This window comes from Peromyscus eremicus, chromosome 17, assembly GCF_949786415.1.
Source record: "Peromyscus eremicus chromosome 17, PerEre_H2_v1, whole genome shotgun sequence".
Lineage (NCBI taxonomy): Eukaryota > Metazoa > Chordata > Mammalia > Rodentia > Cricetidae > Peromyscus > Peromyscus eremicus.
Genome location: NC_081433.1, coordinates 8,408,496 through 8,425,243, shown reverse-complemented (window position 1 = coordinate 8,425,243; position 16,748 = coordinate 8,408,496). Strand labels below are relative to the sequence as shown.

At 49.0% G+C, this 16,748-nt stretch overlaps 1 protein-coding gene and 1 pseudogene across 1 annotated transcript in view; both read left to right on the top strand.

Moving 5' to 3' along the window:
- The first annotated feature begins 890 nt into the window (after positions 1-890).
- Positions 891-4,755, top strand: LOC131894682 (small ubiquitin-related modifier 2-A-like; annotated as a pseudogene).
- A 3,960-nt stretch (positions 4,756-8,715) lies between these two features.
- Positions 8,716-16,748, top strand: part of Gas6 (growth arrest specific 6) — a 31,405-nt gene continuing 23,372 nt past the window's right edge. Inside the window, exons 1-2 of the mRNA XM_059244284.1 lie at positions 8,716-8,963; positions 9,209-9,375. Coding sequence (XP_059100267.1) covers positions 8,885-8,963; positions 9,209-9,375 — 246 coding nt within the window. The 5' untranslated portion in view covers positions 8,716-8,884. The remainder of the gene's footprint in view (positions 8,964-9,208; positions 9,376-16,748) is intronic.

Here is a 16,748-nt window from a genome sequence, read left to right as displayed (position 1 = left end):
TGGCTGAAAAATGCCCTTGTTAAATGTCAGGCTGTAAAAGGAGGTTCCAAGAGGATAGAGTGAGTGGAAGACATCTTGGTTCTGGGGCCAGAATTCTGGGTTCTAATGCCGAGAGCATCCTGAAAAAGCAGAATACAACGGCACCTAGAGCCGCTGGGACACTCTTCACAAGGACTTTCCCTTCAGAGTGACGAGACCACTTTCACTCACAAAGGTTAGCATCATATTATAGGCGAGTCATTGCGTGCACACAAGCATGTATAGTGGAAATGGGAGATTCCGACCCACTGAAGACAGGCCCCGAGGCTCTGTATTCTGTACCTTTAAAAGTCTACTGGTTAGGGGGCTGTAGAGATGGCTCTGTAGTTAAGAGCCCTGTCTGCTCTTACAGAGGACTAAGGTTCAATTCCCAGCATCCACATGCTGATTCACAACCATCTGTAACTCCAGTTCCAAGAGATCTGATGCCCTCTTCTGTCTTCTCTGGGTGCCAGGCATGCATGTGATACAGAGATACATATGCAGGCAAAACACCCACACACATAAAAATAAAATAAAATTATTTTTTAAATCTATTGGTTAGAAAAACACTAAATTCATTTCTATAGTAGGTAGCAAAGCATGGCTGGAAAATATTCATTAAAATGTGACTGGGGATTTTTGCCTCTGGACAGGGCAGAATATCAGGGTCTAGACCTACCCTGAAATAATTAGCAATAGACAATCATAGGAAAGGACAGATTTGGAGGAATTGGACACTGGGTGGCAGAGGAGAGTGTGCCCTGAGAAAAACTGACAAGGTAAAGGTGAGAGTCCCCACCACAGCCTGGAGAGAGAGCAGCCCTGTGCCTGTTACAGAAGCCAAATGTAACCATGAAGGCATCTCCACAATGACAGTCCAAGATCTTCATGGCATCGCTGGTGACTGATGGCAGTCACTTAACCAAACAACACCATTCTTCGTGAAACGGAAGAAATAAACACTGATTCTGTGAGGCCAGAATTCATCAGTCACCCTACCAGATAAACATAAAAAATGAGCCGGGCGGTGGTGGCGCATGCCTTTAATCCCAGCACTTGTGAGGCAGAGCCAGGCGGATCTCTGTGAATTCAAGGCCAGCCTGGTCTACAGAGCAAGATCCAGGACAGGCATCAAAACTACACAGAGAAAGCCTGTCTGGAAAAAAAGAAAAAAAAAAAAAAAAAGAAAGAAACCAGCAGAGCGATCCCTTTACAATAAGGATTCTCATCAACAAAGCAACAATAATAGAATAATTCATCAGAATCAAGTGGGGCCAACCCAGCAACACAGGGTTCACTCAACATTTGATCAATCAAGGCCACTCACATATTAAAGAAGGGGAAAAGAACCAGCATGGTCACCTCGACAGATATAGAAGAAGCATTTCATTCATTTCCATATCCATCCCTGTATTTTTGGTTGTGAGCCTAATAACCTTTAATGGCTGAGCCCTCTCTTCAGCCCCATCCCTGATTTAGAAAGGAGGATTCACAGGAAACCCAGAGTAAACAGGAACGGTCTCAGCTTGATGAAGGACTGGGATACTGCCTGGTGGGATCAGGAACAGGAGGGACGTCCCCGTCATGTCTGCATTGCAACAGAGGTCACTAAGTGGTATGATGAGCCAAGAAAAGAAGTAAAAATGTGTCGCAAAGGAGCGAATTGAAGGTTTTAGCTATACAGATGGTGTGATCGATCACCTCTGCAAAACTTCCTACTGAGCCTAAAGGAAAATAGCACCAAAGCTATTAATAGAGTTAAAATCATATGATACAAGATAAACAAACAAAATTCAATGTTTAAGCAATCAGAGATTGAAATTGAAAACAAACAAACAAACAAAAATCCTTGGTGACATGGAGGGATGTCTGAGAGGTTAAGAGCACTTGCTGCTCCTGCAGAGGACCAGTGTTTAATTCCCAGCATCTACATGGCAGCTCACAAGCATCTTTAGCTCTAGTTCAGGGATCTGACTCCCTCTTCTGGGCTTTGTGGGCACCAAGCACACAAGGAGTATACAGACACACATGCAGGGAAACACTCATATACATAGACAAGAACTATACACACACACATGCAGACAGACACTCATATACATAGACAAGGAGTGTACACACAAACATGCAGGCAGACACTCATATACATAGACAAGGAGTATACACACACACATGCAGACACTCATATACATAAACAAGGAGTATACACACACACACACATGCAGGCAGACACTCATATACAGAGAAATTAATTTTAAAAAATCCACACTAGGCACAGTGGCACACACCTGTAACGCCAGAACTGGGGGAATAAAGGAAGGAGGACCAAGAGTTTGAGTTTAGATCTGGAGAAACAGCTCAGCTGGTAAAGTTTTGGCTATGCAACCATGAAGGTCTCAGTTTGATCCCCAGAACCTATTAAAAAGTGGGTTCTTTTTGTTTGGTTGGGTTTTTGTTTTTGTTTTGTTTTTTGCTTTGCTTGTTTTTTTAATCCAGGCATGGTGTCAACTGCTTTTAATTCCAGCTCTAGGGAGGTGGAAATGGGAAGATCTCTGGGGCTTGCAGGCCAGCCAGTTAGAGCTGAATAAAAGACCCACTCTCCACAACTTGGAGGTCTTCTGTAGAGGTTGACTTCTGGCTTGCACACACACACACACACACACACACACACACACACACACACACACAGAGAGAGATAGAGTGGTGGGTGTTTGAGGTCAGCCTGAACTACATAATAAAACCCTGCTTCAAAACTAAAACCCACTGAACGAGGATGAAATGCTGAGGAACAAGTCTTGGTGTATATACACCACTCCCGACAGTGAAATATTACTGAGATAACCTAAGGCCTGTATAATAATTAAAAGATGTTAACCACATCCACAGATCAGGAGACAGGAGACTGTAAAAATGTTTACTCTCCAAACTGATTTATAGATTCAATGTAAGCCTAATTAAAATTCAGCACATCTTTTTAGGAGGGCTCCCCTAAAATTCATATGCAAACGAAGAAACAGAATAAACTAACAATTTTGAGGAAGAAGGGAACATTTGAATATTCATACTACCTGACTTCAATTATTATAAATCTACTATGATAAAGAAGTATGGTCCCAGCTCTCAGGAGGCAGAGGCCACCCTGATCTACAGAGTGAGTTCTAGAACAGCCAAGGCTACACAGAGGAACCCTGTCAGAAGAAAAAAGTGTGGTATTAACTTTAAAGAGAAATAAATTGAACAGAACAGAGTCAATAAACAGACCTACACATGTACAATCAATTGATTGCTGACACAAAGACAAGAGACCAGAGGTCGAGTGGTCTTTGGTAACCAGGGCTAGGACAAGTGCATACGGTTACCACATGTATACACACATGTAGAGATCTGTTCCTCAACCGTTTATTCAGAATGCTGACTAACAGGTCAACACTATTGATGACCAAATGATTATTCACCTGAATAAAGTATCCCTAATTTAAAATGGATCACGTTCCTAAACATAACACTTAACTTTGCAGTCATTTCTAGAATAAAATCTTTATGATATCTGATTGGACAAATATAACATCAAAAGCATAAAAAAAAAGAGGGACATTATCTCAAACTTAAGAAGCCTGCTCTTTGAAAGACAATTCTAATAATAGAATTGAAAACACAAGCCACAGGCTGGAAATAAATATTTACAAACCACACATCTGATAAGGGACTTTCATCTGGACTATTTAAAGAATTTTTGAAACGATTGGAAAAACAAACATCTTCAACAGGAAGGAAAGAAGGACCGAGGGAGGAAGGAAATTTAAACACACACTTCAGCAGAGGAGTCCTTTGGTTGACAAAGGCACACTAAACTACTTAAAATCAGGAGCTGGTAGGGAAATTCAAGTTTAAACAACGGGATATCCCTGTGTATCCACTAAAATGCCGACATTTAAAGCCTGCGGCAAACATTGCTGAAGTTGGAACTAGAACCTTTATACACTGCAGGTGGGTGTGAAAGGACACAATCACTTAGGGAAAGTGCTTCTGTTTTCTCTAAAAGCTAAATGAATATCTGCCACGTGAGCCAGCCACTCTTCTCTGAGGTGTTTTCCTTTTTTAAAAAAATACTATTGTTTTCATTTATTTTCCATCCCAACCACAGCTCTTAGGTGTTTTCCAGGGAGAAATGAAAGCATGGGCTGTTGAGACAGCTTAGGTGTAAAGGCATCTGCAGCCAAACCTGAAGATCTGAGTTCAGTCCCTGGGATTCACATAGTTGAAGGAGAGAGAGACTCGTACAGGTTGTAGATGTGCGACACACTGAATGAATGAATGAATGAATGAATGAATGAATGAAAAAAAGAAATTCAAGCTACCTCCTTAATCTGCCACCCTGGTGCCAGCTGTGTGCTCCTTCAGTGGGGGCCCGGTGCCTCTTTTGTGAAGGGGTAGCTGAGGAGGCTCTGGCACTCACCACAGCCGAGGAGAAACCCAAGGAAGTAGTCGAGACCGAGAACACCCGTCCTATTAATTTGAAGGTGGCGGGCAGATGGTTCTGCGGCGCAGATGAAGATTAGGAGCCAGACACCATTTCCTGAACTAACGGAGCCTATTGTGAAGGACAAGGTTTGTCATTGAGGCAGATCAGATTCCATTTGATGGGCGACAACCAATGGCACAGACACACCTGCACAGTTGGAAAAGGCGGGAAAAGAAACGATTGATGTGTTCCAGCAGCAGACAGGAGTCTACTAAAAAAGGAACCTGCTGCTTTACTCCAGAAGTTTGTTATAGCCCAAGAATACATTCTCAATTAGCTGCAATTTGGGTCCACCACAGCCTGACTACTACAGTATAGTTTTCTCTGTTCTTTCATTTCCCTGTCCCATTTCATTATTGTAGATAAAATAACTGGGTATGTGCACAAGCACATTGCAATTTTTTTCTTTTTCTTTTTCTTTTTTTTAACTAAATGGCCAGTGTTGTGTTTTAGTTGACTTCAGATGGGGATGATCTGGGGAAAGTATTGGTTCTGTGAAAATATCCCCCTTTCTCCGTTAGTGGCATGCTCATTCATCTCTTATCTTCACAGTCCAGTAAGTTATTTTGTTCTCATTGTTTTAACAGGAGAACCCAACAACATAAAATCTTTGCACACTGTCTTACTGAGGGTTTCTCTTGCTGTGAAGAGACGCCATGACCACAGCAACTCTTATAAAGGAAACATTTAATTGGGGCTGGCTTACAGTTTCAGAGGTTAAGTCCATTATCATCATGGTGGGGAGCATGGCAGTGTGCAGGCAGACATGGTGCTGGAAAAATAGCTGAAAAGTCTACGTCTTACAGGCAACAGGGAGTGGTCTCAGACACTGGGAGCAGCTTGAGCACAGGAGAACTCAAAGCTGGACCCCACAGTGACACACTTCCTCCAACAAAACCACACCTCCTAATACTGCCACTTCCTGTGAGCTTATGGGGGCCAATGACATTTAAACTACCACACATACCTTGTTCAGTTGGAGAATTTTAATGTTTTTCATTGATCATTGTAAAACCAAGGATAATTTTATAACTTTTGTACATAGCCTGTTACATGTAGGACAATCTGTAAATTACTCTTGAACAAAATGATCCTAAATAGTTTTTTTCTTCAAGCCAGGCATCTTGCTGTTTAAATAAACTTCTTGCTTAAAATGAAAAATGAGAAATGAAAGCATATCTGTATATGATAATTTCTACATAAATGGTCCATAAGTGTTCACAGCCTATTTTCCAATGGAAAAAAAAAAACCAAGTCTAATGTCCATCAATAGGTAGTATATATCCTTACAACGGAATATGCTGAGCAAAGGTTGAAAAGGCCGAGCAGAAAAACGTGTATAATACAGATTTGCTTTTAGATGCGATGCTAGAAACTGCAGGAGAATGTGTAGTGGCAGAAGCTTCTTTCTAGAGCATGGGAACTCAGGGGAGGAGAGACACGGAGAAGGAAGGGTTAACAGGGGCCCAGGGCACCTGACTACGGTGGCATCTGACTACGGTGGCATCACAGGAATCCACGTAGGTCTCGGGAATGTCAAAATCTAGCTTAGAGGTGCAGCTTGTCCATGTATTGATGAGGCTATCAAAACCACAAACAAACAGAAACCAAACGGAATGTTGGTTGGTCCACACCCAGGACAACTCGTTTCAAACAAAAACGAGGTTCACAGCTAATGTGTACGGAACAGAGATGTGGCAGTGGAGACAGTGTAGAACTGGTTCTGTCCAGATGCCTTGCTTCCACCTGGCCTCCACAAGTCACCCCACTTTGTTCCTGATGAGAGAAGCCAGCAGCTTTCCTTCTTACAACACCCCAGACAGCTCTGACCCCCCACTCTGTGGGGCTGAGTCATCCGCCTCACCTTTCCCAGTTCAGGGTACATCAAACATGGAATATTTCCCAGGTTTTTTCTTACTCATTTTCCATTTCTGCCCTAGAAAACTTTTTTTTTTTTTTTTTTTGGTACCAGTAACTTGTTTGAAGATTTTAAAGTGACCTCCAGTCATCAATCTTCCACTGCCCTCCACATTTGCTTCTTCCTTGCTCCATTTTCTAAATCAAAACCAGGAAGTGAATACACCTTAGTAAGCCAAATATCTATATAACGAGAGACATTTTCACTGGTATACTGTAATGGGAGACATCTTCACTGGTACACTGTAATGGGAGACATCTTCACTGGTACACTGTAACTGTAACTGGAGACATCTTCACTGGTACACTGTAACGGGAGACATCTTCCCTGGTATACTGTAACTGTAACGGGAGACATCTTCACTGGTACACTGTAACTGTAACGGGAGACATCTTCACTGGTATACTGTAACGGGAGACATCTTCACTGGTACACTGTAACTGTAACGGGAGACATCTTCACTGGTACACTGTAACGGGAGACATCTTTACTGGTGTACTGTAACTGTAACTGGAGACATCTTCACTGGTATACTGTAACTGTAACGGGAGACATCTTTACTGGTATACTGTAACGGGAGACATCTTCACTGGTATACTGTAACGGGAGACATCTTCACTGGTACACTGTAACTGTAACGGGAGACATCTTCACTGGTACACTGTAACGGGAGACATCTTCACTGGTACACTGTAACTGTAACTGGAGACATCTTCACTGGTATACTCAGAAGAAAGACTGCACTGAGAGTGAGGTGAGGGGGAGACTGAGGTCTGGGCTTCAGGGAGCCACAGGACCTGGATGACTTTCTACCTAGTTGAGGCAGTACTGGCTTTGGGTCATCTGAGCCATGGCCACACCCTAGAAGCCAGAGAAGCCTCCTCTCATGGGTGGGTGGGTGTGAGCGGGGCGGGGGTGGAGAGTGGGGGAGTGGGGGGGGGGATGGACCTGCATTGCTCCTCCAGAATTCCACAGGTGCACAGGCAGCAGCTGCAGATGATGTGCAGGAGCCTGCAAACCACTTGACCTCCAACCATGGCCGGACTTAGGACCCTAGGAAATGGTGGACAGCAATGCCATCCTCACCATGAGATTCATGAATATCCACCCACATTTTTGGAAACAGTGTTTCTTCTTAAGAAAGAGCAGCCGGGCGGTGGTGGCGCACGCCTTTAATCCCAGCACTCGGGAGGCAGAGCCAGGCGGATCTCTGTGAGTTCGAGGCCAGCCTGGACTACCAAGTGAGTCCCAGGAAAGGCGCAAAGCTACACAGAGAAACCCTGTCTCGAAAAACCAAAAAAAAAAAAAAAAAAAAAAAAAAGAAAGAGCAGATAATTAATAAGGCAAATATTCCTCCCAAGTGCATGATAGTGTTTATAGGGCTGAAGCAGCCTTGGGAATTTGGGGTGCTCTCTGGCTTCTGAAGCATTTGGCTTTGTTTCATGGGAGTGCCGTGATTCCGGTTTGGAAGCAAGCACAGATGGCTTATCTATTCAATTTTTAATTTCCTTTCAAGATTATTCCCATGACATTCATTTCTCTGAAATTAACATATTTGTTTAACTCCACCTTCAAATGAGTGACCTTAAAGAATTCCACCAGTAATGACCTTGTGTGCTTCCAAGAATCTGGGTTGCACTTACCCAGGGAAAGGGAGTAACTCCCTAATCCTTTTCCATCAGCATGTTGAGGTAAGAGTGTCTCGGGAGCAGATCCTCTCTTGGGGTCTGGCTGGCTGCGTCCTATGGTTGGTCTGTAAGGGGTGTGTGTGTGTCTGTGTGTTTGCATATAACTTTGCAAAGTGTTCTGAGACAAGAGGTCAGGGAGCTTTGGTCCTGGAGAACACACAACGCTGCTTTCAGCCAGTGGTGTGGAAATCAGATTACAAAGGGAACAACATCATCTTGCACTGTGGACCTCCATGACATTTGGGTATGACCTTTGTGTGGATTTTAAATCTTAAAAAAATGTGCCCAAGAATGAAGAGTCCAGAAACGATGTCTGCAGAGGAGGGGTAGAAAACAGCCAAATTGCACTTCACCAGGGCGCCAGATCTTGGTCTCCTTTATTTTACCGCATTCTAGGTCATGATGGCAGAGAAATTTCTTTGAGGATACTGGAGTCAAACTAGTCAGCCAGCGCCTCGCCTCATCCAGCTCGGCCCCGCCCCCAAAGGCCCCGCCCCACCCGGCCTAGGCCCCACCCCACCCGCCCCAAGCCCCGCCCCCATCCGCAGCCTCCTTCTGGGCCCAGAACCGCAGCGAGCGCCGGGTGCGGCGCTGCGCCGCCGCCGGGATGTGACCTTCACCGCCGCCTGGCCAGGATGACCGGAGCCCCTGTCTCGCGGCGTCCGCGGCTCGCTTCAGCCTCCCGGGTGCTTTGACTGCACGTTCCCGGCTGCCGGGCTCCCCGGCCCGGGCCTCGCCATGCCGCCACCGCCCGGGCCCGCCGCCGCCCTGGGCACTGCGCTTCTGCTGCTCCTGCTGGCCTCCGAGTCTTCCCACAGTGAGTACCGCGCGGGCCCCCAAACCCCACCGCCCCCTGCAGTGGGGCGCCAGGCCTGCACCCGGCCGCAGCATCCTGGTGCGGAGTGCCCCAGACACCCAGGCATCCTGGCCCCCGACCTCTGGGCTCAAGGCATCACGGTCCCGGAGCATCCCAGATACACGGGCATCATGGTCCCCGGAAACCCCGACCCAAGACATACCCCCGAGTGGGTGCAGGTTGACTGCACACCCTTCTTTCTGCAGCTGTGCTGCTGCGGGCACGAGAAGCGGCGCAGTTCCTGCGGCCCAGGCAGCGCCGCGCCTACCAAGTCTTTGAGGAAGCCAAGCAGGGCCACCTGGAACGGGAGTGCGTGGAGGAGGTGTGCACCAAGGAGGAGGCCAGAGAGGTGTTCGAGAATGACCCCGAGACGGTGAGTGGGCGCCGAGGTCTCAGGGTGGGGCCTGCGCGTCCCAGAACCCGTACTTCTGGATGCCACGAGTCCTGACTCCCACCCAGCGCAGGTCTGGGGGGATCGGGGTGGGGGGAACTGTGGAATCCCAGACACCCTTTCTGGAAGCTTGAGGATCCTTGTGGGGATCGTGCCGCTGCGCGCACCGCAGAACTCTTGGACACCGAGCTTTGTGCCCACCCCCTTGTACTTCACTACTCTTGAGCCCCAGCTCCTCTGGGGACCCCAAGTCCTCTCCTTTTCAGGAGCAGGAGGAGGCGTGTCCGAGAGTGAGGTCCGCCGAGGCCCATGCAGGAGCCTCTGAGGGAAGCCCTTTTGAAGACGTGTTCAAACTAAACTTTCTCCTATCCCCAAAGGAAAGGCGCCCATGGGAAAGAAACAGTGGTTTGAAAACCCAAGGCTTCCTCAGGTTGCCCTGTCCCCAAATTGGCTTGGAGGTGAGGGGCGGAGCTCTTCTTTGGTCTTCCTCCAGAGGGACCCAGGGTTTTCCTGAAAGAGGAATTGAAAGATCTCAAGGCTGGAATTGCTTGCTACAGCAGGTCCAAAAATACGATGGCTGGAATTGTGCAAAGAGCATGCATATGGAGGGACGGGGAGGAGCGTAGGGAAGGACCAGCACCTGCCTCTGTGAGGGCCGTGCTGGCCCAGGACAAACTTCTATTAATAATGTCCTTGGGGAACGGAGCAGGCATACAGCCAACTGCAGCCAGCAGCCCGTGTGTGCACAGGAGCCTCCATAAAGGTGAATGTGAGGGCTGAGTGGGTTCACGGGGGAACACGCCCCAGATTAGGGCATGCCCGAGGTTAAGATCTGGATTCTAAGCACCCAAGCCTCCGCAGTGGTGCAGAGGGCCTCCCGTCACCTGCCAAATTGGTATTGGTTTCACAAGTTTGGGTTCCGCTGGCATTTTTCCTTTCAAAGAATTCTTCTGGGATGAAATAAGGACCACGTGATAAAAAGGATGGGTCTGTGTGAGCCGCGAGGGCCTTTGCCTTGACTCCCGTCTAATCGGCTGACTGGACACAATCCCTGTCAAAGCTGCTTTTCGGATACCGGTGCTACAGCTGTCGTCGATGACGACGGAGCTGCTTTGGCACTGCTCTCCAGCGTGGAAGCCAAGATCAGGTGGCAAGCTGCGTGTCCTCCCCCTCCCCCCAGGGTACTGCCCGAGGCATCAACAGCGGTAGAAGGGCAGATTGCTAATCTTTTTATACCCTTGCTGTTTGCCTGTCTTTGATGATGATTACTCTCCACCCAAGGAGTTCAGCTACCAAGTCTAGGGCAGGGATCCGGGTCCTTGGTCGCCTGGGCTGGGGACTTAGGTGGCTGGTTGTGTGAGCTACAACTCCACCCTCCCATGGAGCTCTCTGCCATTCAGAGTGTGGACAGGGCTTGTGATGACAAGAGTTGAAAGCGAGAAGGCCACCGCCCAGCTGTGGAGTCCCGCCCCTCTGCAGCCTGCCTGCCTGCTTGCCAGGGCAGACAGGCCCAAGCTGGCCCCTCCTGGCTGCCTGGACATGGAGCGGCTCCTCTTGAGTCAAGTCCCTCTGGTTTCCATTGCTTTTGTGTTTTAATTATAATTTGATTTGCAAAGGTGTGAAATGAAGACATGAAAAAGAGCAGTGTATTTAGGACCCCACCCCCACCCCCGTCTCTTTCAAACTTCTCTTCAGTCCATGGGAAGCTTTTCCCTTCCTTTCTGTATTTGGATGAAACTCCAAGCTATCATGCTGGAAAAGGCAGTCCCTCTGGTCCTGTCACAGCCTGTCTCCATCAGGACTTGGCAGACACCTGTTCCATCAGAGCCATCTAGAATGGTCCACAGCTCTCTCTCATTCTGCAGCCCCTATACCCTGACACATGAATTTTCCTCTCATGAGTCAGCTTGGGTGCCTGACCTGTACCTCTTGCCTGTGGTGTGGGAATTACTAACCTTGGTGCCCAGCCTGCCCCCTGGCCTCTGTGCACAGAGTTCCAAATCAAAGCTCTTGCTTGGCTGCTACCCACCTTGATCTGGCGGCTAGTCACCTTTCTCCTGTTGCCATGACCCTATGAGGCAAGCCGCAGGAAGGGGTCGGGCAAAGCTGTGCTCCGGAGACATGGTGTCCGCCAGCAGGGACCTTTGACTGGAGTCTCCCCTACTCCATATCCTTGGGGAGACCTAAGACCAGGGCCAATGGTCCTGCAAGCACCACTCATCTCCATGGCCTGGGAAGAATGGGAAAGGACTGCTCTTCCTAAGAAAATGCTAGTTCAGTTTTCCTGGCCTTGAAATGTAGCTCGTTTCTTGTGTTGAAGGAAGCCACAGACAGTCTAGACAAGCAGCATGGCCTGGGCTTACCGGGACATTGTGTGTGACAATGAGAAGCTGTGGTCTACAGAACACCTGACGGACCAGTTTCCCCAGTGGTCCTAGGAAATCCTGACTGCTGGGCCAGGCAGGACCGCACACAAGGGCTGATCTTGTAAGTGAAATTTTAGGGCAGAAGGGCCAGGTTTGGGAGTCCCCAAGACTTAGGCTTAGCCACCTGTACCACTGTACCCACGGAGACCGGAAATGGTGAGAAGTGGAGGGTGGAGATTTAATCAATACCCTCTGAGAAAAGGACCGGATCAGGGGGTCGGTGACTTTAGGCTGTCTTTGGGATACTGACATGAGCTTTAAGTTTTAATAGAAGGCTTAAGGCGTGGGGGCATGAGGTATGCCGAGGTAAGCAGGGCTTGACCAGTGTGTTCTGGCTGGTGCTGCCTCAGTTCTGGTTCTGAGACGTGGTCGGAAGTCCTTACTCTTTGCAGGGACAAGGTGGTCCCGGGAGCACAGCTTCCTTCATAATAATTGTTCTCAGTGACCTCTCTGAGACCTTGTTGTTCCTTGAGACATTTAGCTTCCCTCAGGGGTGGGGGGTGGGGGGTGGTGGTGGTGGGACAAGACACACAGTGTTGACAGATCCTTCAAAGTGTGCTCTTATCTTTGTGCGGCCAGCCTTGCAGGGGTGAGATAGCTGTACGGCTCCTATGTAGACAATGCTTGAGTGATTAGCATGCCTACATGCAAAGCTGAGCACGTGACCTAACATAAAGGAGACAGATAAAAATGAAGGTAGAGGTGCCAGGCCTTCATCCAAGTCCTCTTGGGGGCCTGAATGAGGAGTCAATGTTTTCTTGGTAAAAGCACTCAACGCTTGCTAGAATTGTATTCTGTGCCTAATTAGAATCCTGTTGTATGCTCCCTGCCCTCGTGGATTTACAGGGCTGGGGTAGACGAGCCACCTGTTGCTCTGAGTGGTGTCCTGGCCAATTGTAGCTATCACAAATGTGCACACCTGTGGCTCTTTACCCTTGCTATTCATTCTCAGGGCCCTGGGAAGGGAATGAGAGCGTGGTCCTGCCCTCCATACGGGGTAGGCCTAGGCATCTGGAATCAAGCGGCTAACCCCCGCTCCTCCCCCCACACACACACGAGAGGAACCACAGGGTTTTCTGCTCTGTTAGGATTTCTTCTGACCCTGGGAGGCCAAGTGTTCAGCCCTCAGCCCTCCAGTGAGTAGAGCAGACTTCACAGACACACTGGGAGCTTCTGGTTAACTCTCTCCCGGGAGGGAGTGCAGGTCCCCCTCCACACATTTCCTGTGCGCCTCCACCCACATTCCTCAGTGGCTGCTCCCCTGTGGTGGCAGCCCTGGCCACTTCTAATCACTCTCACCCTGTCCCTTCTCTCCCCCACAGCTTCTCTGTTATCTGCTTTTTTCCCATTTTATTGTTACTATCCCTTCCGGGCACTTCATTCTCATTGGCTGGGTTCCCTGTCCCAGTTGTTAATTTCACAGAGGCCCAAGGTTGAAGCCCCGCAGGCAGGTGAGGTCCTACAGAATCTCTTCAGTAATTTCCCTAATCCTTTAAGTCTGTGTCTCCAGTTTAGGATGTTTGCCTCGAGAGGTTCCTAATCAAGAAAAACTCAAGCCTGGGGCCTGATTGGTACCTTGTTTTATTTAAGATACAAAGTGTAGTATTGCAAGATTCGTCACGGGGCTGGCTAGCTGGCTGTGAGGATTAACACCCCAGGAGCTGAAGGAGAGCCCCCTCCTACCCTGACTACCCCTTACCTCTCAGTAGCCCTAGTTCACTGTCCCTGCCTAGCCAGCAGGGCCATGGCCCTTCTCTGATGCTGAACTCATACCTAGGTGACCACGTTTTAAACCATGGTCTACCCACCAAGGACATTTTTCCTAGATGGTGGGCTCTCCAAGGACAGCTTGGGGAAGGCCAGCTCCAGGGCAGGTGGAACACCCCCCCCCAAGCCTCCCCCCCCCCCATTTCCTCTTAGAACACTACACCACAGGGACAGACTCAGTTTAGGAAGTTTAAGGAAGGGGATATCCTAGCAGGAAACGGGACTCTCTGAGGCTTGGCAGAGAAGGGACATCAGGTGGAATACTCTGCCTAGACACATGCCCCCAACGCATGTGTACATATTCATATGCCTGCATAGACACTCGTACCCACACTGAGATACACACACACACACACACACACACACACACACACACACACACACGCGCGCGCGCGCGCACATTCACATTCTCTCGGCTGCTCTCTGAGTCCCCCTCTCCAAGTCTCCCGTCCTCTTCCCTCATCAATTTCTTCATGGTGTTTGCTACCGCAGACCTTGAGGGTAGGGTTTTGCAGTCCTGGGCCACCAAGCCATGGCCAAACTGTCTGTCACTCTTCAGAGCTGGCCTGGCATAGGCTTGAGTCTGGCAAATGGGTCAGGAGACAGGACTAGCCTCCTAGGGTCCTGGAGGTGAGCTTGGGAAGGAGACAAGCCCCTCTGGTTCTGTGGGCACTGGGTGCTATGGATGATAGCGAGGGGCCTACCAGGGCGAAGGTGTTTGGAAAATATCCTTCAGGAAACAGGCAAAGTGAAAGGCTCCACAATCAGAGCTTGGAGATCAGCAAGCCAGACCCTCTGAGGTTACTCACCCAATGCTCCTAGGCAAGGTCCGTACTTCCTTCATTCACAGAGGCTACAAGACATGTTGAGTGGAAAGCTGCAGCGGCTCCAGCCATGCAGAGCCCCTGTCTGAGGCTTAGGGATGCTGTCAGAGCCTTTCCCTGCTGACAGTCACGGTGCCAGCACCTCCTGCACATGCTTTGGGTTTGACCTTGACAGATTATAAAGTGTGTTTTTGTATTTTCAAGGGTTTTGTTTTTTTAAATAGGAGCTGAAAACATCAGTTGTTTTCTTCTGAGCTGCATGGACATGCAGTACATGAGAAAAGCAATGGGTACTAGACCACCCAGAGTCTGCTTTAGTGTTCATGCCCATGATAGTGACATACACGTTACCACATGGATCCCTCAAACCTGCTGTAGACCTAGCTTAGGAGGATCTCTCAGAGCATACTTCTGGGCCCAGGCTCTGTCCTCAGAGAGGGATTAGGGATTAGCCAACAGCTCCTACCTCAGTGGGCCCAGAGCCCTTCCTTGGACCCTTTGCTCGTCATGGATGGTCACAGACAGACGGAACCACTTACAGGTCCAGCACTGTAGAATTGTTTCGTTGATCTACCTTTAGAAGCTCAGGGGATTTTCCCCAGAATTTAAAAGCTCTTCCCCTGCAACTGGGCCTTCACGTCTCTGCTCTGATAGAGACTACCTTGGGAGCCATAGGTGGTGGTGTGTGCATGCGTACATAGAATGTTCCCCAAACTCAGATGAGCAATACCATTTACACCTCACGCTTTCACACTCTGTGTACAAGCTGGTGAGGTAGAACATGGGTTCATTCCACATGGAGCATCTAATGCCCAGAGTTCACTGGGAATGAGCTCTCCACAAAGTCTATGAAAAGCAGCACTCCTGAGGCCTACTGATGGTCTGGGTGTGAGCATTCATGGGGCCTGTATATGGTGTGAGCATTCATGGGGCCTGTGTATGGTGTGAGCATTCACAGGGCCTGTGTATGGTCTGAGCATTCACGGGGCCTGTGTATGGTGTGAGCATTCACGGGGCCTGTGTATGGTGTGAGCATTCATGGGGCCTGTGTATGGTGTGAGCATTCATGGGGCCTGTGTATGGTGTGAGCATTCATGGGGCCTGTGTATGGTGTGAGCATTCATGGGGCCTGTGTATGGTGTGAGCATTCATGGGGCCTGTGTATGGTGTGAGCCCGATACTGCCTGTGGAAGCAAAATTTTTTTTTTTGGGGGGGTGCCCTTCTATGTGAGGCCTGTATATGATGGAGATGCTGTGTAACATAACTTGCCTGTCCCCTGACGCCCTACCATGAGGAAGTCAAGAGTAGGACTGAAAGCTCAGATTTTAGTCCACTGCCTCATTTCTGCTAGGCAGAGCTGTCTTGGCCTCTAAGAGTCTGAGAGGACTTACAGATCCAGGTGAGAAGGATGTTCTACAGGTAGCAGCTGTAAACTGGAACCTTCCCAGTTGTGTGGCGTGGGGTTGGCAGTTGGGGTGTCCTTCTTGTAATTATGAAAGTGATGTCAGTTCACCCCACTTTGGACTCAGATGTTTCTCCATCTTGATAATGCACGCAGCCGACCTTGTCCTCTTATATGGGTTTTGTCTGTCTTGGAGCATAGACTGTCTGACTTAGTCTGATCAGGCAGCCACTGAAGCTCTCCAGCTGCAGTCTGCCTTGGTGAGGCCCTCCAAGGAGGCCAGGAAGAATGATAGCTAGAAGCCGTGGATCCCACCTGGTCCCTGTGCTGGGGGACGGGGAGATCCGTTCTGAGCCATGTCACTCTCGGGAAGCTTCAACAGTCACCGGGTCCTTCTGAGCTGGATGTCAGAATGGCTGCATCCTTCCAGGAGAAAAGCTGGCCTCGGGCTGGCCTCGGGCTGGCCTCAAGCCGGACCCCACAGCAGTACCATGGCGGAGACTAGGCAGCGCTCTGTTACCTTTGGCCTTTCCATGCAAATGGCTGGGAAGGCTCTTCCTGTCCACATAAACAACAAACTTCTCCCCATGCTTGCTGGCTGCATCCCCACACTTGGCTCTGTGACAGGAAGGGCATTTTGTCATCTATGTGCTTTCCTGATATTGTTTCTAAACCTGGAAAAAATCACCTGAGCAGTCTCTCGCCCCCCAGTCACAGGAACCATACTCCAGCTTATTCCATCCCTGTTACCACTGTTCTCATCCACATAGCCCCTGACCAATGAGAACAGTGGGGGAAGGCAAACAGAGCCGCCTTTCCCGTTGTGGGGCGGGTATGTTTGTGGGGAGGGGGAACGCTCTCTGCTGGGGGTCTGTGGCTTTGGGCCTGTCTGGCTGCCTGTTGCTCACAACATTCCTGAACAGGCTTCTAGCCAT